Raw genomic sequence first — 27,545 nt, 5'->3', positions numbered from 1 at the left:
ACTTAGCCGACTGAGCCATCCAGGCACCCCTGCCCTAAGTTTTTAAATAAAACATTAAACCACACCGTTTTTATGTTTCTAAACTTACATAAATTCTGTATCTCCCCTACCCTTCTGCACTTGCTTTCCACACTGAACCTTACATTTTTGAGACCTCTTTGCACCGTTTATTTATTTTGTTTTCCTGTTGTTATATAATCTCTACACCCAACGCAAGGCTCAAACTCAACGACTGTGACATTAAGAGTCGCACGCTTTACCAACTGAGCCAGCCAGGTGCCTCTGTGCTAGTCACTTATTTATTTTATTTACTTTTATTTTTTTTAATTTTAGAGAGAGAGTGCACGAGTAGGGCAGAGGGGCAGAGGGGGAGAGAGAGAGAATTCCAGGCAGGATCCATGCTGCCTTGAGCCCAATGTGGGGCTCGATCCCACGACCCTGGGATCATGACGTGAGCTGAAATCAAGAGGCAGATGCTCAACCAACTGAGCCACCCAGGCACCCCTGGGCTGGTCACTTAAATGCCATATGGTAGCTTTAAGCACCCCCACTGCCCCCCCACTCCCCCGCCATGAGGCCTACAGGGGGTATCACACACATGGGAAACAAACAAAAGCCAGTCCCCTCCTTCAAGTTTCATGGTCTGGCCCTGCATCCTTTGCTACAGAGATTTCCAAATTTGAATTATTTGAGTACTAACGTCATTTTCTGCCGTACCTGTGAACCCTGTGTACTATATATTTTACGTTCTATTTGTTTCGTCTTTGTGATAATCAACTTCTAAACTTTACCTATGAAAATTCTTGTTTTTCCCATCTATAATAATCACAGAATGTCTGTTAATAATGCTTTGAGATGGGAGTTGGGCACCTGAGATTCATTAAATAACTCTTTTCAATTTTGGGTGTTTTTGAATACTTCCAAAATGAAATTAAAAAGACAAAACGCAGACAGCACCGCGCCCTCCCCACAGCTGTCTACCTGCTGGACCACTCCTCTTGGCTAGGATAGCACAATAATCTGTGTCTGCCTTTGTTCTCATTCCTCCGTGGTTTATTCTCAACCCCACGGGCAGAGCAAATACTGTTAAAATGTCCCTCATGAGCTCCAACCACCCCCCCATGAGAAATTTCTGTCTCCTCAGAGTCAAGCCCTCACTCCTTCCTTCGACGTACTCACCCTGCATAACCCACACCATCACCTACCTCCTTGACCTCGCCTTCCCTAACTCACTCTGCTCCAGTCACCCAGGCCTCCTTGCTTCTCCTTGAACATGCTGGATGCAACCCACCTCAGGGCCTTTGCACACGCTGGTCCCACTGCCTAGAAAGCTCTTTCCTGACGTCCAATGGCTCCCCCCTCCTTCAGTTCTTTGTTCCAACGTCACTTTCTTAGCGAGCTCCTCTCTGACCACCCAAGGCCTGTAATAACCACCGCACGCCCACCCCTTCACACTTTCCCCTCCTGGCTTGTTCTCCCCCGACTGCATTTACCACCATCTGACTTCCTATTTTACCTATCGATTTCTTTACTCTTTGTCTCCCTACACTAGCAGCACAGGGACCTTGGTGTTTGGTATACATACGTCTCTGTCCCCAGCACCTCCTGGTACATAGTAGGTGCTCAATAAATACTTGTTGAACAAACGAACACATTAATTCACATGGGGGTTCCTGGGAACAATGCAGAGGCCAGACAATGTAAACCAAGGCCTACTTCAAGTTTCCAGAAAAAAATCTGGCCTGTACAGGGAGTCAGGCATACCCTGGGTTTTCTCTAAGTCAATAGCAAGGAAAGCCTGGGGGCTTCCTGGCCCACCCCTCCCAGTACGCCCCGGGGAGGTGGGGCCCTAGCCCGTTTCTTACCAGTCAGCATCTCCATCCCATAACCAGAATCTTCCGAGGGCAGATGCCCAGGCATTGAGTCTGTCATTTCCTCCGAGGTTGGCGAAGGGTCTGGAAAGTGACAACAGCATCTTCTGTCTACCCTACCCTGTCACGGTCCCCCAGGGGCCCACCCCCAGAGCAGGACCCTTAAGGAAGCCGTGTCCTAGAAGTCTGGGAGGACAGCTTTAGTGACCAGTTCTGCCAGAGGCGAGGCAGGTGCCTGAGGGGTGTGGGACCCCACGCTGAGCCTCCAGAGACCAAATACGCTCTCTTCTTCACAGATGTGGAAACTGAGGCACAGGGGGTTCTAAGTCTGGAATCAAACGCAGGCCCTCTTATTCCTATACCTTTTCTTCTCCTCCCTCCTGCCTACAAACCCCAGGGGAGTCAGGCCTGAGCAGGAAGGTTGGGGGGGGGGGGGTGGAACTTCAGGAAGGACTTGGAGCTGACAGACATTCCCAGCACAGAGGGCAGACATGGCTGCAGGAAGCGCCTGTGATGCCCACCACTGCTCGCAGGGTCAAACTAGAGAAACAGCGGCCTGGAGACCCCTTCTTGGCCCTCGGGAGACAGAGAGGACAGCCGGGGAGGGGACATGGTCGTTCTGGCAAGTCCAGGAGCCCTGCTCTGGGAGCTGCTCGATTCCTATAGGTTCAGGCTGGGCAGGCTGGGCAGGAGGGTCAGCCCTTCAGACACCTGTTCCTTACCTGGGACGGTGACCTGAATGATATCTAGATCTTCTGGTTCGATTTTAATGGGCCGCAGCCCACTCAGGTCCCCTGACGTTCCTGTGAAGAGGAAAGGAGGGGTCAGGGGTGGGTGGGTGCGAGCTGGGCCGGGCAAAGCGAACTGATTCTGGAACGTTCCTGTGTCTGTGACTTGTTAGTAGGGCCCCGGGAAAAGTCAGGCTGGCCCCAAGCTCCTGCCCAGACCAGGAGTGGAGGGTCAAGCAGGCCCTCAGGCCCGTCCTGGGGTCTCTAGTTCATAGGCTCGGCAACTGAGGCACACAGAGGAGAAGCCACTTGTCACGGACACACTAAGGAGTAGTGGTAACGCCAGAATCCAGGTCTCCTGACATCCCCCCCACCTCCAGCCCCCCCACCAGGGAGCTCCCAGCATGCTCTGGGGCCTGGGGGAGAGGGGTGGGCAGAGGTAACTCATTAGTAGTACTCCCAGCTCATGGTCTGAGCTGGTCTCCTCCCCAAGGCTGCCGGGTGGGGCTGGCAGATGCCCTCTAACCCCAGGACACACACAGCAGGGTTCCGTGTCTCCTTACCTGGCCCACAGTCTTCAGACACACCGTTCTTGTCTGACCTGTGGGAAGGAAGGAAGGAAGGAAGGAAGAAAGGGGGGGAGGGAGGGAGGGAAGGAAGGAAGGAAAGAAGGAAGGAAGGAAGGAGGGAGGGAGGGAGGGAGGGAGGGAGGGAGGGAGGGAAGGAAGGAAGGAAGGAAGGAAGGAAGGAAGGAAGGAAGGAAGGAAGGAGGGAGGGAGGGAGGAGGGAGGGAGGGAAGGAGGGAGGGAGGGAGGGAGGGAAGGAAGGAAGGAGGGAGGGAGGGAGGGAGGGAGGAAGGAAGGAAGGAAGGAGGGAGGGAAGGAGGGAGGGAGGGAGGGAGGGAGGGAAGGAAGGAAGGAGGGAGGGAGGGAGAGAGGGAGGGAAGGAAGGAGGGAGGGAGGGAGGGAGGAAGGAAGGAAGGAAGGAAGGAAGGAAGGAAGGAAGGAAGGAGGGAGGGAAGGAGGGAGGAGGGAGGGAGGGAGGGAAGGAAGGAAGGAGGGAGGGAGGGAGGGAGGGAGGGAAGGAAGGAAGGAAGGAAGGAAGGAAGGAAGGAGGGAGGGAGGGAGGGAGGAGGGAGGGAGGGAAGGAAGGAGGGAGGGAGGGAGGGAGGAGGGAGAGAGGGAGGGAGGGAGGGAAGGAAGGAAGGAGGGAGGGAAGGAAGGAAGGAGGGAGGGAGGAAGGGAGGGAGGGAGGGAGGGAGGAGGGAGAGAGGGAGGGAAGGAAGGAAGGAAGGAGGGAGGGAAGGAAGGAAGGAGGGAGGGAGGAAGGGAGGGAGGGAGGGAGGGAGGAGGGAGAGAGGGAGGGAAGGAAGGAAGGAGGGAGGGAGGGAGGGAGGGAGGGAGGGAGGAAGGAAGGAAGGAAGGAAGGAAGGAAGGAAGGAAGGAGGGAGGAGGGAGGGAGGGAGGGAGGGAGGGAGGGAGGGAGGGAGGGAAGGAAGGAAGGAGGGAGGGAGGGAGGGAGGGAAGGAAGGAAGGAGGGAGGGAGGGAGGGAGGGAAGGAAGGAAGGAGGGATGGAGGGAGGGAGGGAAGGAAGGAAGGAAGGAAGGAGGGAGGGAGGGAGGGAAGCAAGGAAGGAAGGAAGGAAGGAAGCCAAGAAACAACACACGTCAGCCCCAGCTCTCCCCTCCAGGCAGCCAGGAACCCACAGAGGCTGCCAATGCCGAACGCACCCCTGTCCACGGTCACTCCCGTCCCCACAAGATGGGCCTCCCCATGAGCGAGATTCCCAGCGCCTGGTCTCTCAGGACAACAGCTGCCGGCTGGCCCAGCAGAGATTCTGCTTCCTATCCTGGGGTGAACAGTCTGACACCCACCTTCCCCACCGGGTGGGAGCTCCTGGGGCCTGGGTCTGGCCAGTCTGGGAGCCCCACAACTGAGCACGGTGGGGTTCAATCAGCACTTCCTGGTGGGAGGGGGAGCTGAGAGGCCACCAGCCTGGAGTGGGGACAGAGGTCTGGGAAGAGAGGTGGGCAGCAAAGTTGGGCAGGGCCCCTGGGATGGGGAATTCAGTAACTCCACAGAGCACTGTGGGGGAGGCCTGGGCTGGATGCGGTGATTCTAGGACAAAGGGACCATCCCTGGCCCCCAGGAGCCCAGAGCCCGGGTCGGGGGGGCACTGGCGGGCGGTGACGACCAGGCCGTGAGCTGAGCGCAGGGCCTTGTGGACACGCAGGACCGCTGCCTGACCTAGTCTGGGTGCAAAGGAAGGGCTCCCGCGAGAGACATCAGGCAACATCCGGCTAAGATCCTGAGTGGGGACAAGGGTTCTCCAGCTGGAAAACGGTCGGCAGAGAATCTGTCCCTTCAGATTCTCCCTGGCCCGCAGCAGGGTGGGGACACAGGCGGGAGGGGGCTCTGCGTGGAGTGACCCTGTGCCTACCCGGGGTGTTGCGGTGTGAGGCTGTCAGGAGACACCGGGCACAGCATCCTCTGGCCAGCCCCAGGCCTTGCTCCCCGCTACAGTGACACTATCAGCCCAGCGCCGGGGGGGGGGGGGGGGGGCTTACCGAGCAGTCCCAGGCAGGTCGAGGACAGTGGCACGGGAGACCTCTGTAGAAGTGTCCTCCGGTGGGCTGGCTGGCTCCAGCTTTGTGGGGTCTTTGGTAAACTTGTTCCCTGGGTGGAGAGACAAGGAAGGTCAGGACAAAGGCCCGCCAGCCTCTGGCCTGTGGGACATGTGGGCACGGGCCTTGGTGTGAGGCTCTCGGGGGCGCCCTTTGTGGGTCGTCTGGCCTCTGCCAGGCCAGGAACAGGTCCTGAGCAGAGATGCCTCCTGGGAGAAGGAACATGGGCCCCAGCGCCGGAGGAGGCCAGGGATCCGGGAGGATTACAGGATGTCTGTCCCGACCTCACGTACACTCCTAAGGCTGAGGGAACCCTCCAGAAAATGGCCGATGCCCCCAAGGCCATACTGCGGGAGCCCTCTCTCATTTAATTATCGGAGAACCCCAGAGGAAGTTGGGTGCCCTCATCGCCCCCCATTTCACAGATGTGGAAAGTGAGGCTCCTATAACCCTGCCCAGGTCACAAAGCTGGCGGGCCGCAGGGCCAGGACTAGGACCCAGGTCTGCTGCGCCCCAAGATCCTTGCCCCCTTTGCTGCATCACGCAGAGCCCTCCTCTTCTTCCTGAGGGGCGTGCCGCCTACTGGTTACAGCCCGGGCTCGGGGCCACACGCCTGGGTTTGCGGCCAGCCTCACGGCTTACTGGCTGGGCTTCAGGGAGAAGAGCAGAACCCGCCTCACAGGACTGTTCAAAACGAAATTAAAGTAGAACAGAACAGGCTCCCAGCCAGACTGCCCGCCACAGGTCAGTATTCAGCAAACGTTAGCTTTACTGTCCCTGAAGGGGGCGCCTGCACCGGGAGCTGGGGGCTGTGTCTGCCCGGGGTGCGGTGGCCACGCCCAGGCCCCCTCCCCACGCCAGGGTCCCCGTGGGATGGCGGCTCAAGCCCTCGGGGGCATCAGCTCAGAGGTTCAGAATGGACTGGATGGTACCCGCACATACCTGTGAAAATTCGCTCATCGAACATCCTGGGGAGAGGAGAGAGACAGGTATGAGAGCGATGCAGGCCGAGGGCTCCCCCGCCCCCCCGGGGCTCAGGGACAGGCCTCCAGTCCCAGGCACACGGCTGCCGCCGCAGCCCGGAGTCCTGGGCTGGCTACGTGTGGGGGAGGAGTGGCCACCGTTCAGAACAGCCAGGAGCACTTCTCTCCAGCCAGGGCGGGCTGGTCCTGGAGGGTCCGAGCTGTCCACCTCGGTGCCCCAGCCCCGAGCTCCTTCTGGCCACAGGTGGCAGACGATATACACCCCTTTCCCGCCAGGGCCCCGTGGGCTTCGACCCATCATGGCCTGTGTCTCAGTGACAGGTACGGGGACCGACCCTGCTCCCAAGAAGCTCCGTGTTGACTGCAACGAGCCAGGCCTGTCACCACATCGTAGCCATGTGGGTGACACAGGGGACCCCTCACACGGGAGCCAAGGAGCCCCAGTCTGAGAAGGGGTCTGGGAAGACTTCGGGGGGGAGGGGAACAGCCTTCCATGCTGGGCTCGGGCACGTGCTCTCTGCCCCGTGGGCAATGGGGAGCCCCCGAGGGCAACGTGGCACTTCCAGACCACCCCATCACCACAAAGACCGCGGACTGGAGGAGGGGTGGCTGGGGGCCTGCGACCATTCGGGACCCCCGCGTCATCCCGGAGAGACACCTGAAGTCTGAGCCAGGAACACGGGGGTGGGGTGAAGGTCGGCAAGGAAGCTGGGGTCAGCTGCCTGTCGGCCTTCAGGGCTGGTATTCTTTTTGTCCACCCGGGCTCCCACCTTGGTGGCACCCACCAGGGTGGGGAGCTAGTGGTGGGGGTTCCTGAGCAGAGTCTGTGTGCCATGGAACAGCCGGACGAGGGGACAGGGCCTCGGTTGTGACACTCAGGCTACAGATGCTACACGAGACACAAGAAAGGATATGTTGGAGCCCCAACACAAGGGCCTAGTAATGCCCAAGGCCAGGCCGGCAGAAAATTCAAACAGAGGCCAAAAAGTCAGCGTGGGAGGCAGGCGAGGCCCGGGGCCTGACCTCCCGTCTCGTTCTGAGGGGCCCCACCTTCCCCGCTGCTCCTGGGGGCCCCCACTTATCTGGGTCCCCTAAGGCTGAGAAGCAGCCATGGGACTAACTCTGGGAAGACCGACTTCCTCGCCGAGCCCTGCTTCCTGCTTCCTCTGCCCCACCCGGTGACAGGGAGGCTGCTGGCCTCGACTCTGCTTTTATCATTTACGGTGTTACCGTCGCCCATCAGGGAGACAGCGCCCGTGGCCTGCCAGGTTCCCTGGGAGGAGGATTGGGGGGCAGACGACAGGGAGGTCTGACGAGGCTCCAGGACCCTGACAGATGCCCTCGGGAGCCGCCAGGCCCGCAAGGGCTGCTTGACGGGCACGGACCAGCAGTTGCGGTCAATCTTCCGAACACATCCCAGAGGCCCGGGACCCCCTCCGCATGCTTTTGCCCCTTATGTTCTGCCTTAGGTAGAACTGATGTGTCTGCCCCTCAGGTGTCAGCTTGGACCCTGACACTTGGGGCTGGTGTCCTGGTGGGAATGGGCGTTTGGGGGACCAGGGAGTCCCCTACCACCGATAATAAGACCCCCAAGGCTTGTGGATCGGCTTCTCCCCCTGACTTGCCCCCGATCCTGCAGACACATGGGCCGCGGCAGAGGAAGCCTGCTGGCAGCTCCCAAGCCCTGCCTCCCGACTCACTTCTGCCCGACTCACATCTCAAATGCTCCACCGACCAGGCGAGGATGTGTAACAGCAGAAAAGGTCCGGAGGGCTCAGGAGGGAGGAGCTGCTGTTCTAGGTACTTTGCTCACCTCCCGCCATGTGGTCTCCCATCAGCGCCGTGAGGCAAGGACCACCACTAGCCCCCTTTTACGGATGAGGAAAGTGAGGCACAGAGCAGTTAAGTGACCTGCCCAAGGACACACAGCTGGGAAAGTAGGGCTAGGACCCAAACTCAGGCCGTCAACACCGATGCACTTGACTACTTCTTTATGTGTGAGGAAGATGAGGTCAAGCGAAAGGACTCATGTTTATTGAACATCTACTATAGGTCAGGTGTGTTAGGCCTGCCTCCTCATTTTATGTTGAAAAAATCCTGGGGAGAGGGCCACACCATTGTCCTTATTTTTACAAACGAGAAACAGGCTCAGAAGAGAAGGGCTATTCAAGGTTATCGTGCTTCGAGTGACTTTAAGCCCGATCTGCCTGATGCCAAAGCCTCCTCCTTCAGGAAGCCCCACTGGCTTGCCGCTCGCCACTTGCCATCGACTCGACACTTGGAAACCTGTTGTCCTCTTGTGCCCTGAGCTCATCACAGGAGTGACCACCCCACGCCCCCTGCCGTGACTGGTGGTGGCCTCTGGGGACTGACTGCTATCTGTGAAGTCCTCAGTAGAGCCCAGCAAAGGGCTGAGCCTGTAACAGGCACTTGGCAAATGCTAGTGAAGCATTAATTAAGCTCTGGTTTAGACTGAGATCAAGGTCAGCCACGGTGAGGACCCAAATACTATGGCCAGGCACATGGGGGGCCACTGGGGTGTCCCTGAAGCTTTCTTCTCACCTACCCCCTGTCCCCCTCCCGAGAGTCAAGCAGGAAAAGAACTCAGCAGCAGCAAGACATGTTTAAGCTACACAGCACCAGGCACTGGCTGACAGAAGGGCGACTGGTTTCAATTCACTTCCAGAACGTGGCGGGGGGAAATCCTTTCTGAACGAGGGCACCGGGGAGGACTCTCAGACCAGAGGTAAGCACACCTTGAACGATGAACACAGGTGGGAAGCTGGGGAGAGCTGATCGGGCGGAGGGAGGAGCCTCAGCCAAGGCCTGGAGGCGGTAAGGCGGCCTGGACTCAGAGAAGGGTGTCCAAGGCTGTGCTCCATGTGAGGGAGGGAAGGCAGGGGGGGTTGACGACCTGCCTTGGGGCCAAAGTATGCACTGTACCCAGGGGGCTGGAAAGGGCTCCAAACAGGAGACCCACACGGTCAGGGCGGACTTCCAGAATAATCTGCCCTCCCACCACGCCCCCCACACCCCCCACTTCTCAGCCTCCTTTGCTGGTGGCTCCTCCCCGCTTCCTCCTCTCCCTCCTCCTCCTCGCCCTGGCCTCTAAAGTGGGGACTCCCTTCTCCTCTCTATCTCCACCCTGGCGAGAGCCCTACCTGACCCATGAGGACAACTCTCAGAAATCTTATCTCCGACACAGACCTCCCTCTGGAGCTTCTGACTTCTCAAAATTCCGTATCCGATCATCTCCAGGCTAGCATACCCCACGTGAACTCTCCACCCCACACCAGACCTGCTTCCCCCAGTTGTACGCCCAGAAACACGGTGTGATCCTGGCCTCCGTGCTCCCCTCCACACTCCCACCGTCCACCCACCGGCGAACCCAGCAGAGCTCGGAATCCACCCCAAATGGAGCCAACCTCTCTCCTTCCACCCACCGCCAACCGGGATGATACCACAGCACCCTCCCAGATCTGCCCACCTCCAGGGCCCTGGTCGCCCTAGAGCCTACTGTTCGCCCCCCCCCCCCCAAAGCAAAGGGGCCCAGCAGACCCCGCTCTGGCCTCCAGCAACCCTGCAGAGGTCCTGCCCACTGCTCTAGAACAGCTCCGTGCCCTGAGTGGATCCCCAGCCGCTTGCCCAGCCTCCTTGCACCCCCGGACGAGTAATTGTTCGTTCATTCACTCATTGCACACATACACAATGGGCACCTACTGCATACCAGGGGCTGTTCTAGGCACTGGGAATTCAGCCACGAGCCACGCACAGTCCTCGTCCTCCGTGCCTGCCTCTAGTCCAGGAAGCACGCCCGTGAGTACACGCACACCCTGGAGGCGTGCCCTCAGAGAGCTCCCAGAGCAGGTGCCCTGTTGCCTGGAGGCAGGGGGCTGGACGGCATGGCTTCTGGCCACCCTCCGTCTCTCACCACTTAGGAGGAAACATCCCAGGGAGTCCACGCATTGCCTGGAGACCCCGATGCTTGCACGGTGGGGGTCCAACCGGCTGTGAGGGCAAACTCCTTGCTAGAGTCTCGGGCAACGACACTGCGGGATGGGCAGCAGCAGGCTCCCCCCACGCCCCAACCCAGCCACCCTGGGGGTTTGCAGCTCTCAAGTGCATCCTGTCCTGCCTTCTCGCACCTACCCACACCTGCGCCAGGCTGCCTGGGGAGACAGGAGAGGCAGTCAGCCTACCAGCAGGTAGGGCAGCCCAAGGTGGGCTGTGACCTCAGGTGGGCCCCCCTCCAGGGGCAGGTAAGCTGAAAGGCCTCAGTCTTCTTTAGGGGGAGGCAAACACCTCTTACTAAGACCTTACTGAGTGTCCACAGGCGCCGTGCCTCAGTTTCCCCGTTCAATCCTCAGAAGAGGCCAGGAAGGAGGAGCCTTCCTGTCAGATTAAGGAGGCCGACTTCTCTCCCTGGCCCACCCGTCCTCTCGGTTGTCAGAGCCCCTTCATCCCACCCAGGCGTCATCATCGCCTCCCCGGGCCCGGCCTCACGCCTGCCGTGGCGCCCTGCCCAGCCCTTACACCACGGCACCCCGAGCCCAGGCCCGCACCCCGCCCCGTACCTCTTAATGATGAAGTGGATGCTATGTCGCTCCTCCAGGATCCGCTTCAGCTTGGGGACCCCATACGTGCAGGGGCGCTTGAAGGGGATCTTGTCGGGGATGCCCACAATTTCCACGGCCTCTGGGTCGCAGGCAATCTTCCTGTAGGGGACGGGGACCATGTGGTCCAGGCCCAGGGCTTCCGCTGGAAGGGCAACGGCAAGGCTGAGCGCGGGACAGAAGCTGCAGGACATGCGGGGCCCCAGGGCCGTGGTCACCATCACCTCCCCCCACCCCATCCCCTGCACCCATCCGGCCATGGAGCAGCATGTCACTTCCCGCTTGAAAAATGCCCACGGGCTCCCATCCCCCTCGGTGACAGCCGAAGTCCTACTTGGGCTTACGAGGCCCCACGTGACCAGGACCCCATCACCTCTGACTCACCTCCCTCCTGTGCCCCCTCTGCTCATCCCAGTCTCTGCAGCCTCCTTGTTGCCTCCCTAACACGTCAGACACGCACCTGCCCCAGGGCCTTTGCACATGCTCTACCATCTACTCAGACTCTCTCCTCCCAGATCACCAGACACTGCCCTTCCTCCCTCTCCCCATTCAAGCGTCCCCCCAGATGTCACCTCGCCAGTCCCCTCCATCTCGCCCTGCTTTGTTTTCCGTCCCACATTCACCATGACCTGACACTATACACATATTTGTCTGTATGCTGGTTCACTGTCCAGAACCTCAGTTCCACGGGGACACAGGCGGCCAACCGCTCCCCATCTGGGATCTATCTAGACAGGATGGGACACAGACTAGCTGCTCCCTGTACTCGGTGAGCGAGTGAACGGCAGCCAGGCTTGAGGGGGCTCTCGGCAGGATTCCTGCAGCCTTCCAGACATGCTCTTTCCTCCAGGGAGGTGTGGGGGGTGCACATGATGCTTACTCATCAGAGCCAGAAATGAGACTGTAGAAACTTTGCCAACAGCAGTGCAGGCAGAATCCGGGTTTACAAAGTGGGTTCCTTGTTCCTTCCTTGTGGACCGTTGGGTTCAGTCTCAGGCCATCTCAATCATTCACTTACGTCCCGTGTTCTTACTCATTCAGGCACCAAGTACTTTTTGAGCACCTACTATGTGCTTGATGGGACTTTCATGGGTCCCTGTTCCCCTCCCTCCCCACCCCCCCCCCACCCCCCACCCCCCCCCCCCCCCGCCAGGGCCTGGGAGGTCTCAGGAGACCTGCTGGGCTGGGTGTCTGCTTCCCTCCTGCCTCATCCCTCCAAACTTCCCCAGTGGTCCTGCGTCTCCGTGCCCTTCCTCAGGCCCTTCCCCGTTCCGGCCGCACCGCGTTTTTCCGTGTCCCAGCAGGTGCCAGCTCCGAGCTGGACTCCCCTCCAGCCACACCCGGAGCGGGACAGGGCCGAGCTGCCTGGGGCCCTCCCTGGCACACCGTCAAGACTGTTTTTCTGTTGACACAGCCGGGTCTGCGTTGGCGGCTCTGGCAGCCAGATCCCACTGTGAAGCCACACTTAGCTCGTTGTCAAATTAAACCCTCGAAATCTCAACAGCTGTCAAACCATGTCTTTCCCCCAACCCCCAGCCCCAGCCCGTCAGCGGTGGCTTCTGCGAGTCTGTGTGAATTCATCTCCACTCGGGTTCCTCTCATTTGCTGGGCTTGTCTCTTCGGAGGCAAGGGGACCCAGTGGACAGCGGTCAATCCCACCTGGCCTCCAGCCTCTGCCCACTGAGATGGGAGAACGGAGCCGCCATGCAGGATCCTCAGTGCCTCGTAGTCTCAATCTCCTTCCGGGTGACAATGTTCTTGAGGCTTCCTGGAGGCTGGGGTTCCCCCCCATTTCTTCTCTGTTCTATCCCCCCGCCCCACTCTGCACCCCAGCCCCATTGCTGGCCCACTTCACCCAGAGCTGGTGGCTGAAAGGGCAGAGCCAGGGGCAGGATCCACTTATCCAGGGTCTGTGGGATACCTCAGGCCAGCCACAGCGTGCCCCTGGGGACTGCCTTCTCCCCGGCACAGCTGCAGGGAAAGCTCAGAGTTGGGGAAGCCGGAGAAGGGACACGGCCTCAACCACTCCAAGCCCAGTGCTTCTCCTTGGATTTGGATGTGGCCAGGCCAGGTGCTGGCATCCGCAAAAGGTTCAGTGTTCTGGAAACATCCAGAGGGCACTACAGGCGGGAAGACTGGAGGCCGCCGTGCCAGCCCGGCTGGGGCAGAAGGCTCCCAAGGCAGACAGAGCCAGTCCTCCCCAGATCCCCTCCCCCTACTGCCCATCCAGCTCACACCTGCCTGGGACGGTCCAGGCAAGAGGGGAGGAGCGGGTCTACCAGAAAGACCACATCAAAGACGCCCAGGCTGTGCCGGATTCCTTACGAGGCCTCCAGAGCCTGGCTCAGCCCCGCCCCAGTCCAGAAGGCACAGCCTGCCAAGCCTGCAGGCCTAGGCTTCCCTAGCCCCAGCGTGGATCAAAGGGCACCTCCTCCATGAAGCCACCCCTGACTGCTCAAGCCTGTGAAGACCTCACCTTTTTCTGTGTGGTCCTGTCTTTCCAAGGGCTCCTCCCACCACCCTCCACCCCCCCCGCCAGGCACTACACTACAACCCAAGACACATTTTCAGGCACCTGCTGAAGTGCCTTGAGACCAGCGTTGGCCTGCGTGCACGACACAAGGTGGGAAGGCTCAGGATGCATGACTGATAAGTGGGCGAACCAGTGAAAGCGTGAGGAAAAAAAAAAAGGGAGGGAGCAACTCGTGATCTAATAAGAAGTCCATGTGTGGCCTTGCACTCAGGTTCTTGGGGATTTCCTGAGAGAGAGGCCTGAGAAGAGCCTTGTTATTTATATTAAGCCCCTTTTAACCCACCTGAGTTTATGATAATGAGGGGGGTGCCCCCAGATCCCTCAGGATGGGGACTGGTTTCGGGGTGGGGGGGCATGTGATCAGAGGGTTGCCCCTTTCAGCCCCACCCCCACCACCCCGGACAGAGAGGGGCTGGAGACTGAGCGAATCACCACGGGACAATGTTTTAACCAATCCCTCCGACTTACTGGGACCCCTGTAAACACTCTAAACCAAGGGCTCCCCCAAGCTTCCGAGCTGGCGGACCCACGTGCCAGGAGGGTGCACCCCAAACTCCACCAGGGCAAAAGCTCCAGCGCTTGAGAACTCGCCAGGCCTCACCACGTGTACCTCGTCCTCTAGCTGTTCGTCCGTCCCCTTCACAATAAACAGGTAAAGGTAAGCAAGGTGTTTCCAGGTTCTGTGAGCCACTGTGGCAGGCTGGCTGGCTGAGCCTGAGGGGTCATGCGAACCGTGGATGTGTAGCAGAGGCGGACAGAAGTGCGGGTGCCCGTCCGGGGAACCATCCGGAAGACGCGGAAACATGACCGTAGGCCTCAAACGGCCTAACCGCGGGGCTGTCTTTTGGGACTGGGCCCTTAACCTGTGGGGTCTGCATCGGGACTGAACTGTAGGACGCCCAGCTGGTGTCCAGAGGCCTGGAGAATTGTTGGGGCGGGGAAACCCATCCTTCTGGTGTCAGAAGTGTCGGAGAAAGGGTTTTCCTTTATCGAGGCAGGAGGGGAGGGTGGAAGAGAGAGCGAGGACAGAAAGACACAAGGAGACAGAAGGAAGAGAGGAGGGTGAAGCCCCACGCTGTCCCTTCTGCTCAAGCTGAGAAGGCCAAGGTTACCGAGGGTGACGGCCAACTCCAGGTCACCTGGCAAGTGGCTATGGACTCCCAGCACAGTGCTCGTTCTGGACCGTGCACGTTCAGGGAGCTCCCGGGGCCCCTGCCCCATCTCCTCCCTTGGCCCCATCCACGGAGGGACTCCCCACCGTGGGGCGGCACCACTCAGCGGGTGGTGGCTGTCACACCTGAGGTGACCTGTGGGAACTTGCGTCATCTCCACAGTTAAGTGAGAGCCGCCCACGCAGGCAAGGGCCACACGTGGCCATCCGCTGAGTGGGGTTTACAGGTGGAGCTCAATAAAGACAGAGTGAGCAAGGACTGCCGGGGAGACGGGGAGAGTGGGTGTGTCGGAGCGCGTGGCACAGGGCTGGGGGGTGTTCAGAGCACCCAGGGTGGGAGGGGCTTACAGACCACCTGCTCCAGCCCCTGCCTTCCAGCCAACCAGTGGCCTCACTGTCCATTGGGCGTGAAGCTGGATGGCGTGGAAGGCACGCCCGCCCCGGCGACCAGCCAGGTGCAGAGGGTAGACATGCGCCCTGAGCCCGGCTCTGTCCTGGGTGCTGGGGACACAGGGAGGGGCTGGCGCGATCCTGGCCATCACGGGAACAGATACAGACAAGGGGCATCATCAGGTGCAGGGCGCGTGACAGAGAGAACCCCATCACGGCTCTGGGGGCCCGGCCGGCCTAGGCTGAGTCTCGAAGAACGAGTGGGAGTGTGCTCCCCAAACACGTGGGGGGCATGGCGGGTGGAGGGCGAGGCCCAGAGGCCCAAAGGCACAGGAAACAGCGCAGCGCGGGGTGGACCCTGCAAGTGCGCGAGGCCAGCGGCCATTTTTCTGGGTCTTCTGGATGCCGACCCGCCTGCCTCCCACAGGTGAGTCAAGGCTGGGGCTCTGCCATCAGTTCCGCCCCCCCGGAGAAATCTGGAAGGGAAATATTGACACAACCGCCCCCCAGCCAGACAGGAGATGACATTAGCACTGCTGGTGTGCCAGCATATGGCTCCCGCTGTCATGTTAGGGAACACAAGTGACTGCCACGTAATGAGATGCTCAGCACATTGCCGGGGCCACACAGCGGGCCGGGCCGCCCACTCACCATATCTGCTGTTAAACAGGATCTGCACGCACTCCCGGAGCGTGTTGATGTCCTCGGTTTCCTTTATGAAGGCGTCCCACTTCTCTATCAAAACACAGGAGGTACGAGTGAGGGCGGGTCGGAGCGGGGAGCCCAGGGCCTGGCTGCTTCGTGACGAGCGTCCAGCTCCCCGCTAGACCCTCCTCGCTGGGCCGGGGCGCCAGGACAGCCACACTCCTTCCACAGCCGAGGCCACCGGGCTTTCTCCGGCAGAGCCCCCCGGAGGGGCCTCACCCCTTCCACCCACTCCCGCTGGGGGCCCTGAGGCCCCAGCCTCCTCCAGGAGACAGCCCTACACAATGCCCTGCTGGTCTCCACACCTGCTCTCTCCTCTTGCCTCTGTCTGCCCCCACGGGCAGTGGCTAATGATGTAGGCTCAGCCTGTCCATCATGGGTGTCTCCTGCCCTAGACGGGCAGGGGGCTGAGAGGGTGCTCTCCCTGAGATGCCGAGTCCTGACCTCAGACCACTAACCCTCACACCTTGTACCTCTGGGGTCTTACCCAGCCTCGCTGGCAGCACAGAGCCTGACGTGGGGCTCGAGTTCATAAGCCGCGAGACCATGACCTGAGCCGAAATCAAGAGTTAGATGCTTAACTGACTGAGCTACCCAGGAGCCCTTCAGGGGACTAGGTCTTTTTTTTTATTTTCGTTTTCAAATTTTTTTTCATTTTCATTTTTTTTTAATTAAAAAAAATTTTTTTAAGTTTATTTTTGAGAGACGGAGCGCAAGTGGGGGAGGGGCAGAGAGAGAGGGAGACACAGAACACGAAGCAGGCTCCAGGCTCTGAGCTGTCAGCACAGAGCCCGACGCTGGGCTCGAACCCATGAACCACAAGACCCGAGCCGAAGTCAGACACTTAACTGGCTGAGCCACTCAGGCGCCCCTAATTTTTTTTTAATGTTTATTTATTTTTGGAGAAAGAGAAACAGAGCACAAGCAGGGGAGGGGCAGAGAGAGGGGGAGACACAGAACCCGAAGCAGGCTCTGAGCTGTCAGCACAGAGCCCGACGCAGGGCTCAAACTCACGAACTGTGAGATCATGACCTGGGCTGAAGTCGGACGCTTAACCGACGGAGCCATCCCAGGCGCCCCAGGGGACTAGGTCTTCTTAAGGAGTCTCTCACTGAAGCCGAGGCTGAGATCTCCACAAGGCATAATTGCTGGACAGTCTTGCTTCAGCCCTTTGGGTATAAATGAATCCCAAATACCGTGTGGTACTTTTAATATCTGCCCACATAATTTTTTTGTCTCTCATCTTTAAGAGGTGCAGTTTAATTCCTCTCACTCCCTGTGAGTGTGGGTGGCTCATTTCTGGCTTCTAAAGGGTAGGACACGGGGGCACCTGGGTGGCTCAGTCGGTTGAGCATCTGACTTCAGCTCAGGTGATGATCTCGCAGTTTGTGGGTTCGAGCCCGGCGTCTGGCTCCATGCTGACAGTGCAGAGCCTGCTTGGGATTCCCCCTCTCTCCCGCTCTCTGCCCCTCCCCTGCTCTCACACACACACACACACACACACACACACACACTCTCTCTCTCTCTCTCTCAAAATAAATAAACAAACTTAAAAAAACAAAAACAACGGGTAGAACACGGCAGAACTGATGGTGACCTGTGACGTAGGTCATGAAAGACATGTGGCTTCCTCCCTACTCTGCTTGGGATTGCTAACGTCAGGAAACCAGCTGCCACATCATGAGGACACTCAAGCAGCCCCGTGGGGGCCCATGCAGTAGGAAGGAGACTTCCGCCACCAGCCACATGAGTGAGCCTGGAAGTGGATCCTCGGCCCCGGTCAAACCTTCAGATGAGCACAGCCCCCGCTGGCAACCCGATCACAACCTCATGAGAGATCCGGGGCCAGGACCACCCAGTTAAGCTGCTCCTGAATTCTGGACCCACGCAAACCATGAGGTGGAAACACTTGCTGTTTTAAGCTATGTTCCGGGGTAGTCTGTCACATAGCAATGCAGAACTGTCATACTCTGGTTTGACTCAAGGTCCCTCGTGCACAGCTCTCCTGTAAGACCCAGTGGACACATTTCCATTTCGGGAAGCACCACCCCCAGCCCCGGGTCCCCAGTCTCCTCAGGGCACTGCTATGGGCACCGTCCTACCTGACTTGTCATGGACGATGGAGAAGAGGATGCGCTTCGAGGCGTGGACATTCTGGATGAGAGGACCACCAGGCCCGGGGGGCTTCTGTCCTGGACAAGGCAGAGGAGAGGCACAGGTTCAAGGTGGGCCCCAAGAGGGCTTCCCCCAGATCTGGCCTGGGGTAACAGCCTCATCCATCAGGGAGACCCCAGAACTGAGCCCTGTGATCGCGAACTCTAGGCAAGTTCCCTGACCAGGGGCAGAGTCTGCTATCCAAACGGGAGATCAGGGAGAAGCTGTGATGTCCCAGGACACCTTTTACAGGCGGGGACACCTATTTCAGGTGTGTAAGTCCCACCCGCCGCTCAGCCCACACATTTGGCGGTGGGGAGGGGAGGGAAGCCCTTTTTTCTCCTCCTGATAACAGCCCCCTCTAAGCACCTACTATGTACTAAGCATTGGACTCAGGGGTTTTGTGTGTGTGTGTTTAATTTTAGAGAGACAGAGAGCACAGGTGGGGAGAGGGGCAGAGGAAGAGACAGAGAGAGAGAGAGAGAGAGAGAGAGAGAGAGAGAGAGAGAGAATCCTAAGCGGGCTCCACACTCAGCATGGAGCCCGATGTGGAACTCGATCCCACGACACTGGGATCACGACCTGAGCCAAAATCAACAGTCAGATGCTCAACTGACTGTGCCACCGGGCGCCCCGGACTCAGTGCTTTAATACAGCAGTTCTCAAGCTTGAGCACCATCTGAATCACCTGGCACATTCGAATACACAGGCGACCGGGCCCCGTCCCCAAAGCTTCAGATTCAGCAGGACTGTGGCAGGGCCTGAGAATGTGCATTTCTGACTGGCCCAGGAACTTGACCCGGACGATAACCTTGTGAGAGGTTCTACTGGCATCTGCACTTGACAGATGAGGAAACTGAGGCTCAGAGAGGTAGAGATTTGCTCTGGGACACACAGCCACTGAGCCAAGGAGCCCGGAGATGTGAACACAGGTCTCTCTCACATCCAGGTGTCCCTTCTCTATCTCCAGTACCCCCAACCCAGGCTGGGGATGCAGCATGTGACCGATTAGCATGTTTACTGACTCCACAGACTCCTCTGGACATCGCTTGGCCCCAGGCCAAGGATATTGTTCACAGACAGCTGAGGGGAGGCCCAGGGTCGCCAGCTGTCCTGTCCCAGCCCCTTGTCCCAACGTGCCTCCTTCAGCCTGGGGTGGGCCCGGGCACCCGGACCTGCCCTGGGAGGGTGCCCCCACACGAGTGACCCCTGTCCCACCCCCAGACTTAGGGGTCCCGGCAGCAGCTTACCACAGCAGTCGGGGAAGTCCTGGGCACCAGAGGCCTTGGGCTCAGGCCCGGGCCGGCCAAGGCCCAGGTCGCTGGGGGCAAGCGGGCAGGCGGGCGCCTCCTGCTTGAGCTCTCTCGTGGTGTGGTTAGGGAGTGCGCTGCTGTACAGGAAGCTGGCCACAGAGGAGGTGGTGGCGGTGGGGGGTAGGTCCTGGGGTGGCCCCTTGGGGGCCTGGCCATGCAGGCCGCAGTCCCGAGACCCCTTGGCTATCAGGGAGACGCCGTTCAGCTCCACTAAGGCCTTTGAGTCCCGCCCGCCATCCTCAAGCGGCCTGGGTGAAGGAGAGAAGGACACGTGATGGCTTCATACACCTGACCCACCAGAAGGTCCCATCTCTTCCTTTAGTCCCCCAGTCCGGCCCCCGCACAACATGGCGGCCTGCGAGGTACACAGGACGGGAGCTAGTCCCCATTTTACAGGCGGGGGTGCAGGCCAGGACAGGGCTGTAATGTGCCCAGGGCCGCTGGAGGAGCTGGGCCCTGCCCCTTGGCCTCTGTGCCTCCCACCCAGCCATCACATGCCCGGTCGCCCCCCAGCTCCTACCACATCCCTCCTCTTCTGGGCCTGTGCGCGGAGGGTGGTTGAACACCCATGGGCAACGCCACGGCCTCGGGCCGGTCTCCAGGCAGCCCCAGCGCTCGACCCAGCTCGCCAGCCTCCACCTCCTCGCCTCCCCCCAGCCCCTGACATAACCCCAGCGAGTACACATGATGTGGCTCCCGGCCAGGGCTGTTCCAGCCTCTTTGCAACACCGAAGTCCCCTGGGGGCCCCCGTGACATAACGCCTGGCTCAGATCATGCTCTACGACCGGGCATTTGCCTCACCTCCGCTGCCAGGCTGGGAGCTTTTAGTCCCCCTCGGGTGTCTGAAGTCCCCTCCCCGTGACTGGGTAAGTGGCCACAGGTGGCTGAGCCAGAATGGAAGCAGGTCGCCCTCCTGGCCCGTCCTGGTCCGGACCTCACAGTCCAGCCACCAGGCCCCGGGCCCACTCACCTCTTGAGCTTGAAGCGGATTCGGTGGCTGTGCTCCAGGATGGCCATGAGGGCCTTGGGGTCGTAGTCGGCTGGCCTCCGGAAGGCCAGGCCCTCGGGCAGCCCCTGCACGGCCAGCAGCCCCGGCTCCCTGAGCAGCCTCTCGTACGGCAGGGGCACCACGCTGGCCCTTCCCAGGGCCTCGCCTGTGGGGGAGGGGGTCGAGGAGAGGGTCTAGTGTGAGAGGGCAGCCAGGCTGGGCTGGGGCCACGTGGAGTCACTCCCTGTGGTGCCGGGTTCCCAGGAAACTGGACCCCACGGGCCCCTTCACTGTGAGCTTCACACAGGACAGGCTAAGTGGGGGGGAGGGGTGGGCGAGTGCTAGGGACAAGTCCCCTTTGTGTGCACCCGAGGGCCAGGGCTCCCCCACGGACAGGGCTCCCAGCTTCTCTCGCCATTCTCTTCTCTCAGGGCGCCCGGGCGGAGGGGAGGGCGGGGTGCAGGGTTGAGGGTGGGAGGTGAGGAGGAGACACGGGGGAGAGAGAAAGGAGGGCGGGAGAGAGATGGCAGGGAGGACGGGAGGAGGTGAGGGAGGGGAGTGGAAACAGGAAGAACAGAGTCAGGAAGAGAGGAAGCACACGGACAGAAGGTGGTGGGGTTGAAGAAGGGGTGAGTGGAGGGGAGACTGGCTGGGGACTCAGGGTGGCCCAGGGGCCCTGGGTGAGGAATGACTGTTGTCACTCCCACCCTGCAGCCCCACCTGGAGCCAGTAAGAGGCCGCTCACCTCAGGGCCACCTCAGGTTCCACCGGTGGTGGGACAGAGTGGGGCGAGGCGTGTGGGGGGCTGTGGGCACCAACCCCGTAGCTGCCAAAAGGGCGGTTGCCTGGCCAACCACGTGTGACATGTCCTCCCCTCCCAGGGTGGCCAGCGTGCCCACCCAGGCCCTCCTGGCCTCCCCTCCCACCCAGGCCTCCTCTTCCTCCTGACATCTAGACGACAGCAGGAGTTTCCTCACAGACCTTTGCTCCACACAACCAAAGGCTGCAGTAGAGAAGGGAACAAAGCCAGAGGTGGGACCCTTAGGGACCTGCCCAAGGTCACCTAGAGAGTGTGAAGGCTACCACTGGGCCAGAGACTCTGCAACCTGACGCTTCTGAGGGAGGCCAGGCCCGCCCACCTCCCCCACAGGAAGGACTCGGCTAACTAGTTAAGTTAGCTGTCGCTCAGTCGTTCAACAAACACCCCGTCAACATCTGCCGCCGTTGGGCCCTGAACTACAGGCTGGGGAACAGCAGAAAGGGCAAGCACAGACCCTGACCCCAGAGAGCACTGCGCTGGTGAGGACACAGGACACAGTGGGTACCCAGAGGGGGCATTAAGCCAGTGGGGCAGGCGGTTTCCCAGAGCCGAGGCTTAGAGAATAATGTGGCGTCCACCAGACAGAGGGGAAGGCAGTCTGAAAAGGCACAGCGGTGCAAAGGCGAGGAGGTGTGAAATGAAGCCGGAGTGTGCTGGAGAGCAGGAAACGGTTCCGTCAGGCAGGGCAGCATGGCTGGGGGTGGGCGGGACCGGCCACGTGGGTGCTTAGGCCACATTGAGGGCAGTGGGGAGCCCCCAGGGCAGTGGAAGGAAGAGCTTCCTGGTCAGACTTGTGTTTTAGGAAGAGGCCCTTGGTCAAGGACAGGTGGGGGCAGCAGGGAGCCGGCCTGCAGGCGAAAAGAGACTAGGGCAAGCCGGGGGCCACTTCCAGGCGACAGGTGGCAGTGACCAGCGCCAGGCAGGCCGGGGCAGTGGGGACGGTGGTTCAGGAAGCAAGGCCGGGGTGGAGGAGCCATGCCTGGGGATACAAGACGAGGGAGGGCTGGGGTGGGGGGGCGGGGCCACACCTTGAGGTCTTGCCCTGGGCCCGCGGTGGGGCCGGGAGGGGCCTCCTCAGCATGACAGGGACCGGGGCTCCCACCCGCCCGGGGGCCCCAAATGGAATGAGGAAGGATCTTACTATAAAGAACATCAAACACCTCCTCTACCATCTTCCGCAGAAGGTACACGTCCGAGCCGTGCTCCAGGGAAGACCGAGGGACGTTCCGGCCGCCACCCTCGCCCCGCGGCACCTTCTTGGGATGCTCTGCCTCCGGCTCCTTCCATGGGGCCCCTCCTGCGGGACACAGAGCAGGTCGGGCCATGGCGAGCACCCATGTCACCACCTGCCCAGCGAGCTGGCATGTCCCTGCCCCGCGCTGAACCCTGCAGCGAGACACTCAACACGGAACAGGAATGAATGAACGAACGAACGAACGAACAAGCGGGCCCTGCCCCAAACCCCTGCCCAGGGCAGGGCTGGTCTTCTCTGAGTTCCTAGTGCCTAGCATAGGGCTTGGGTTTCCTCCTGGTCACCTCTAACTCACTGTGTGACCTTGGGCAAGTCCCTTCCCTCTCTGGGCCTCAGTCTGTGAGCTCTCGCATAAAAACCGGCTGGCCTGGCTCAGAACTGGGGTTCAGCCAAGGTCTGTTCCATCCAACCCTCTCTGGGCTTAGACACTAATGCTGTCTTAGACGATCGAGGCCCCAGTTTTCTGCTCTGCCAGACGAGGAGACGATGGGGACACCGCCAGGAGGCCAAGGGGCTGCAAAGAGGCAGGTTCATGCCAGGCTGGGCCAGGGTGGGGCCCTGGGAGTATCAGTGAACCTTTGGCTAGGGAAATGCTAGAAAATGCGTTGGAAAGGGGATGGGTGGAGGGTCTGGAGGGCCCCTCGCAGCTTGGAGCCGGCTCCCCTCCCGGGATCCGGGGAGCTTGAAATAAACCAGCCGAGCTCCCGGCTATAAATAGCAGCTCTGCCTGGCTCCGGGAAGCCAGGTGCACACGCCCCAGCCTGGCCGATCGGGGGCCACAGGACCCTGGCACTGTCTACTCTACCCTGGTCCAGCCCCCACCCAACCTGGGGAGAGGGCACAGCCTCTGAGAGCTGAGTGGGAGTAGGGGTGGGGGCGGCTGGGGAAGCATCTGGAAGCTGGGAGCACTGGAAGTCCAGTGCCGGGGGACAGCCTTCCCTGAAATGGCTGATCTAGGGTCCAGACCCCGGGTATAAGGCAGATGCTAATAATAATGGCAAGGACAAAAACAGCCGGCATATATTGTGTGTAAACCACATGCCTGGCACTGTTCTAACCTCTAGGAGGTTTGTTTCATCCTCGGATCGACCCTCGAGGAGTGCAGCACTGTCCTCCCCTTTCACAGACAAGGAGGTTAAGGCCCACTGGGCAGCAGGTGGTGGAGCGAGGATAGGGCCCCAGACGTCTGACTTCAGGGCCTGCTCTTAACCCCAAGAGCTCTGAGTTCCAAATCGTGGGCTCGAATGGCCGGGGGGATGCTGGCCTTCAGCGCTGGGGCCAGGCCCCAACCCTGTAGGACCTAACCCACCACAAAGGTGACGCTGACCTCGCTCAGGAGCTTACCAGGAGCACGCATGGGAGCTTAGGGCATGGGAAGCTGGCACAGTGTGGGGAGCAAGGGCTGGGGTGGGGGGCAAGGAGTGGCAGCGGCACAGAGGGGGCCTGGGCGGGAGGAATGTGAATCCGGAGGCCGGGGAGGCATCTGCGGGCAGGGGAGAGGAGGCAGGGCCTTCCAGTGGGCAGAGGTGAGAATGCACCTGGAGGTGAGCCAGCACTCAGCACAGCACCGCCTGCGGTGAGGACGCGGGATGCTGGGAGGGGAGAAGGCAGAGCCAGGGGCTGAGTTATGAGGGTGTAAAGGCCCAGGTAGCATTGAGGAGTTGGAGGCTTCAGAAAGACCCTTGCTTCAGAGCTCCCAGCAGGGGGGGCGGGGTGTCCTGATGTCCCTCCCCTATTTTGAAGGGGCGTAGCAGAAAGAGCACGGTGTTCAAAACAGAAACCTGGCCTCTACCGCTTGTCAGCTGGGTGTCCCTGGGGGACGTGGCTTATGTTCACTGGACCTCAGTTTCTCATTTGTAAACCAGAGGTAAGTATTTCCTGAGCACACGGCTTGGCCCAAAGCCCTATGGATCGAGTTTATCAAGCATTTCCTTCGTGCTGCATGGGTCCTCAGTCACTTGGTCCCCAAGAGCCACTAGGAGGCAGCTCCAAGATTGTTACTGTAACAATGAGAGTGTCTACCCGCCCTGGGTAACGGAGTTAGCATTGTAAAGGGTGCTGCACACAGCAGGGACTCAGCAAGTATTAGGTGAACAGATGCACTCGGTCCCCATGTCAGAGACTCACAGGAACCGGGCAACACTGGGCCTCAGTGTCCCCTTCTGTCAATGAGCAGATGGAGGGGTCGGGCCTGGCCCCCCCTGGGGTTTGTGTGTCTGATTCCAATAAAAACTCTGCCCCCCCATAACGATGCCACACTGGGAAGCCTACATAACCCCACCCCCCAACCCGACACAGGGCCACCTGGTAATGCTCTGGGGACCCAGAGATGCGCCAGAGCCCCTGCCCTCAGGGACCGCAGGCCCCGCCCCTGGAGCCCCGGGGTACTCACGGCAGAACCTGAGGAAGTCTGATTGCAGCTCCTTCCGTGTGCTCAGGAACATCCTCCCCTTCTCGGTGCCCACCACGAAGGCGCTCTCATCGTGCACAGCAACACAGGCCACCTCCGCATTCAGCTTGGAGAGCGCCGAGCACTGCAGGGGGTAGCAGGGTACGTGAGCCCGGGGAAGGCTCCCCCTGCTTGGGGACACCTCCAGTGACGGCTCTGGGGGTGCGATGGGAGTTCCCAGCTGCCTGAGAGCCCACCAGCAGCTCGAGGGGGAGGTCACCCCTCCAATGTTCTCGGTCAGTTCTGCAGCAGGAATGAGTGAATGATGCCACCTGCCCCCACCGAAGCTTGGTCAAGGTCAGGGGAGAAGATAGGAGAACGAAGACACATGGCCTCTGCCCGTCCCTCCTCCCAGGTCTGCCTTGCTCTGGGGGCAGGAGGCTTCCGGCCTGAGGCTTGGCCCCAGCCCCAGGGACAATCCTGTCTTAGGTTTTCTCAAAGTCCTAACTGAGGAGGAGGTGGGGGGCCCCAGGAGAACCAAGGCTCAGACAGATCCAGGCTTCAATCCCCCATCAGCGCCTTCCTGCTCTGGGACTAATGGGGCCAAACAGCCCAGTGCCCAGGCTTTCAATGGGCTTGGTCGTGGGGCCTGGTTGGCATGAAACCACATCTCTAAACCGGGGCACCTCATGTGGGTACACAATCGGAGAGGTTACTTTTGCAGTCCCAGAGTTGAGGTTGGCCGGCCCACAGCACAGGAAGCCCTCACACAGGGGCCCTGCAGCCGAGACCACGAGCATTTCAGCCCTCTGACCTAGGTCAGCAGAAAAACTCTGCCTGCGAAGCTCTCAGCTTGCATTCGGCGCCTCATAAATGCTGGTTTTTATCTGAGTTAGAGCTCTGCTGGCAGTCAGGAAGCTTGCCTTCTCATCACAGTCCTGCTGCCGTGTGATCTAGGACAGGTTCCTCAACCTCTCTGGGCCATGATCATGCCTCTTGCGGCAGCTTCAGCTTCAGAGTCGCTCGCTGAGGAGGCGGAGGGGGGGGGGGGGGGCGGGACAGGGACATTGTAGAGCCAGCAAGCCTGTCCCCTAGGCTCTCCCATGGTGAAGGGTGTGTGCTGATTTCCTCTGAAGATTAAAGCAACCTGCTGTTGGAGGAGATATTCACTCCCCGGGAACTGATGTCCCCAGAGACACAGAGACCTGGACTGTGAGGAAACGCCCTAAAAGAGGTCTGGCCCCATGCAGACCACCCGAGGACCCTGGCCCCAGGGCCCTGGGCCCCAGACAATGCCACAGCCAGGTCACGGCAGAGCAAGTGTCATTGTTATCCTCAGGGTCCCTCAGGAAGGCCATAAAGGGACCCAAGGCCAGGGGAGGCGGGTCTTGTCCACGCCCCCAGGACAGCTACAGGGCCACTGCTCCCCTGAGGAGCCTCCGTAACATCCTCTAGGGCAGTGCCGCCCAACAGAACTCTCCGTCTCAATGGGAATGTTCTGCCTGCACTTCCGATGCCATAGCCACCTGTGGCCACGAAGCCCCAGAAATGAAGCCAGCGCAACTGAACAACTGAACTACCGTATTTCATTGTAACTAACTACAACTTATTTATTTGGGAGCCACAGAGACAGCGCGAGCAGGGAAGGGGCAGAGAGGGAGGGAGGGAGGGAGGGAGGGAGAGAGAGAGAGAGAGAGAGAGAGAGAGAGAGAGAATCCCAAGCAGGCTCCATACTATTGGCACAGACCCGACGCGGGGCTCGAACCCACGAAACCGTGAGACCGTGACCTGAGCCGAAACCAAGAGTCGGACGCTTGACCGACTGAGCCCCCCAGGCGCCCCTCGACTAACTACAATTTATTTTTTTTTTTAATTTTTTTTTCCACGTTTTTATTTATTTTTGGGACAGAGAGAGACAGAGCATGAACGGGGGAGGGGCAGAGAGAGAGGGAGACACAGAATCGGAAACAGGCTCCAGGCTCTGAGCCATCAGCTCAGAGCCTGACGCGGGGCTCGAACTCACGGACCGCGAGATCGTGACCTGGCTGAAGTCGGACGCTTAACCGACCTGGCTGAAGTCGGACGCTTAACCGACTGCGCCACCCAGGCGCCCCTCAACTAACTACAATTTAAATATCAATTACCGCAGACGGCTCAGTGGCTGTCGTGGGGGTCGAAACTGCCCATTGTCACAGCTGACCTCGCCATCGCAGCCCCTGCAGCAGGCACGGCTGAGCTCCTGGGGCTCCCCTCCTCACGAAGGATGCTCTGCACGGGGACGGGGTCGTACCCAGCCAACCTCCCCAGCGGTGCCTACCGCCTCTGGCCCACACGCACCACCTCAACAGTGCTCGAGGTCCCTAAGCAGGAACAGCCTGGAAGGAGGCCCTTGTTCTTGGAAACCGTAGACTCTGAACCCGAAAGGCCACTTTAAAAACTGATCATGCTGGGCTGCCTCAGTCGGTTAAGTGTCCAACTCTTGATTTCAGCTCATGATCTCAGTTTGTGGGATTGAGCCCCGCATCAGGCCCTGCGTGGACAGTGGGGAGCCTGCTTGGGATTCTCTCTCTCTGTCTCCCCCTCCCCTGATCACTATCTTGCTCTCTCAAAATAGATAAATAAACATTAAAAAAAATTTTAGAGACACAAACATGTTAAAACTATAAAGATGAAGGGGTAACCGGGTGGCTCAGTCGGTTAAGCGTCCAGCTCTTCTTGATTTCAGCTCATGATCTCACAGTTCGTGGGATCGAGCCCCACGTTGGGCTCTGAGCTGCCAGTGGGGAGCCTGCTTAGGACTCTCTCTCCCCCTGCTGCTCCCCAGTGTGTGCATGTTCCATCCCTGCCTCCAAAATCACTAAATAAACATTTTTATTTTTATTTATTTATTTTTTTAACGTTTATTTATTTTTGAGACAGAGAGAGACAGAGCATGAACAGGGGAGGGGCAGAGAGAGAGGGAGACACAGAATCCGAAACAGGCTCCAGGCTCTGAGCGGTCAGCACCGAG

At 59.7% G+C, this 27,545-nt stretch overlaps 1 protein-coding gene across 7 annotated transcripts in view; it reads right to left on the bottom strand.

Moving 5' to 3' along the window:
- The window catches only part of GTF2IRD1 (GTF2I repeat domain containing 1), a 123,955-nt gene that overhangs the window by 58,932 nt on the left and 37,478 nt on the right, over positions 1-27,545 (bottom strand). For 5 of the 7 annotated variants that reach the window (XM_086692511.1, XM_086692509.1, XM_086692510.1 and 2 more), the window contains exons 3-14: positions 24,539-24,680; positions 22,036-22,191; positions 20,057-20,240; positions 19,023-19,333; positions 17,721-17,810; positions 15,565-15,648; positions 10,781-10,964; positions 6,166-6,191; positions 5,167-5,275; positions 3,163-3,200; positions 2,594-2,674; positions 1,866-1,955 (exon numbers count right to left, since the gene is read on the bottom strand). In XM_086692511.1, coding sequence (XP_086548637.1) covers positions 1,866-1,955; positions 2,594-2,674; positions 3,163-3,200; positions 5,167-5,275; positions 6,166-6,191; positions 10,781-10,964; positions 15,565-15,648; positions 17,721-17,810; positions 19,023-19,333; positions 20,057-20,240; positions 22,036-22,191; positions 24,539-24,680 — 1,495 coding nt within the window. Of the gene's footprint in view, positions 1-1,865; positions 1,956-2,593; positions 2,675-3,162; positions 3,201-5,166; positions 5,276-6,165; positions 6,192-10,780; positions 10,965-15,564; positions 15,649-17,720; positions 17,811-19,022; positions 19,334-20,056; positions 20,241-22,035; positions 22,192-24,538; positions 24,681-27,545 lie in introns of those variants that run through there. The other 2 variants (XM_086692512.1, XM_086692513.1) reach the window with 2 other exon arrangements.

Source organism: Puma concolor, chromosome E3, assembly GCF_028749965.1.
Source record: "Puma concolor isolate L17-30 chromosome E3, mPumCon1.1.hap2, whole genome shotgun sequence".
NCBI classification, from domain to species: domain Eukaryota; kingdom Metazoa; phylum Chordata; class Mammalia; order Carnivora; family Felidae; genus Puma; species Puma concolor.
The sequence above is the reverse complement of the archived record's forward strand: the minus strand, read 5'-3'. Positions and strand labels throughout refer to the sequence as shown.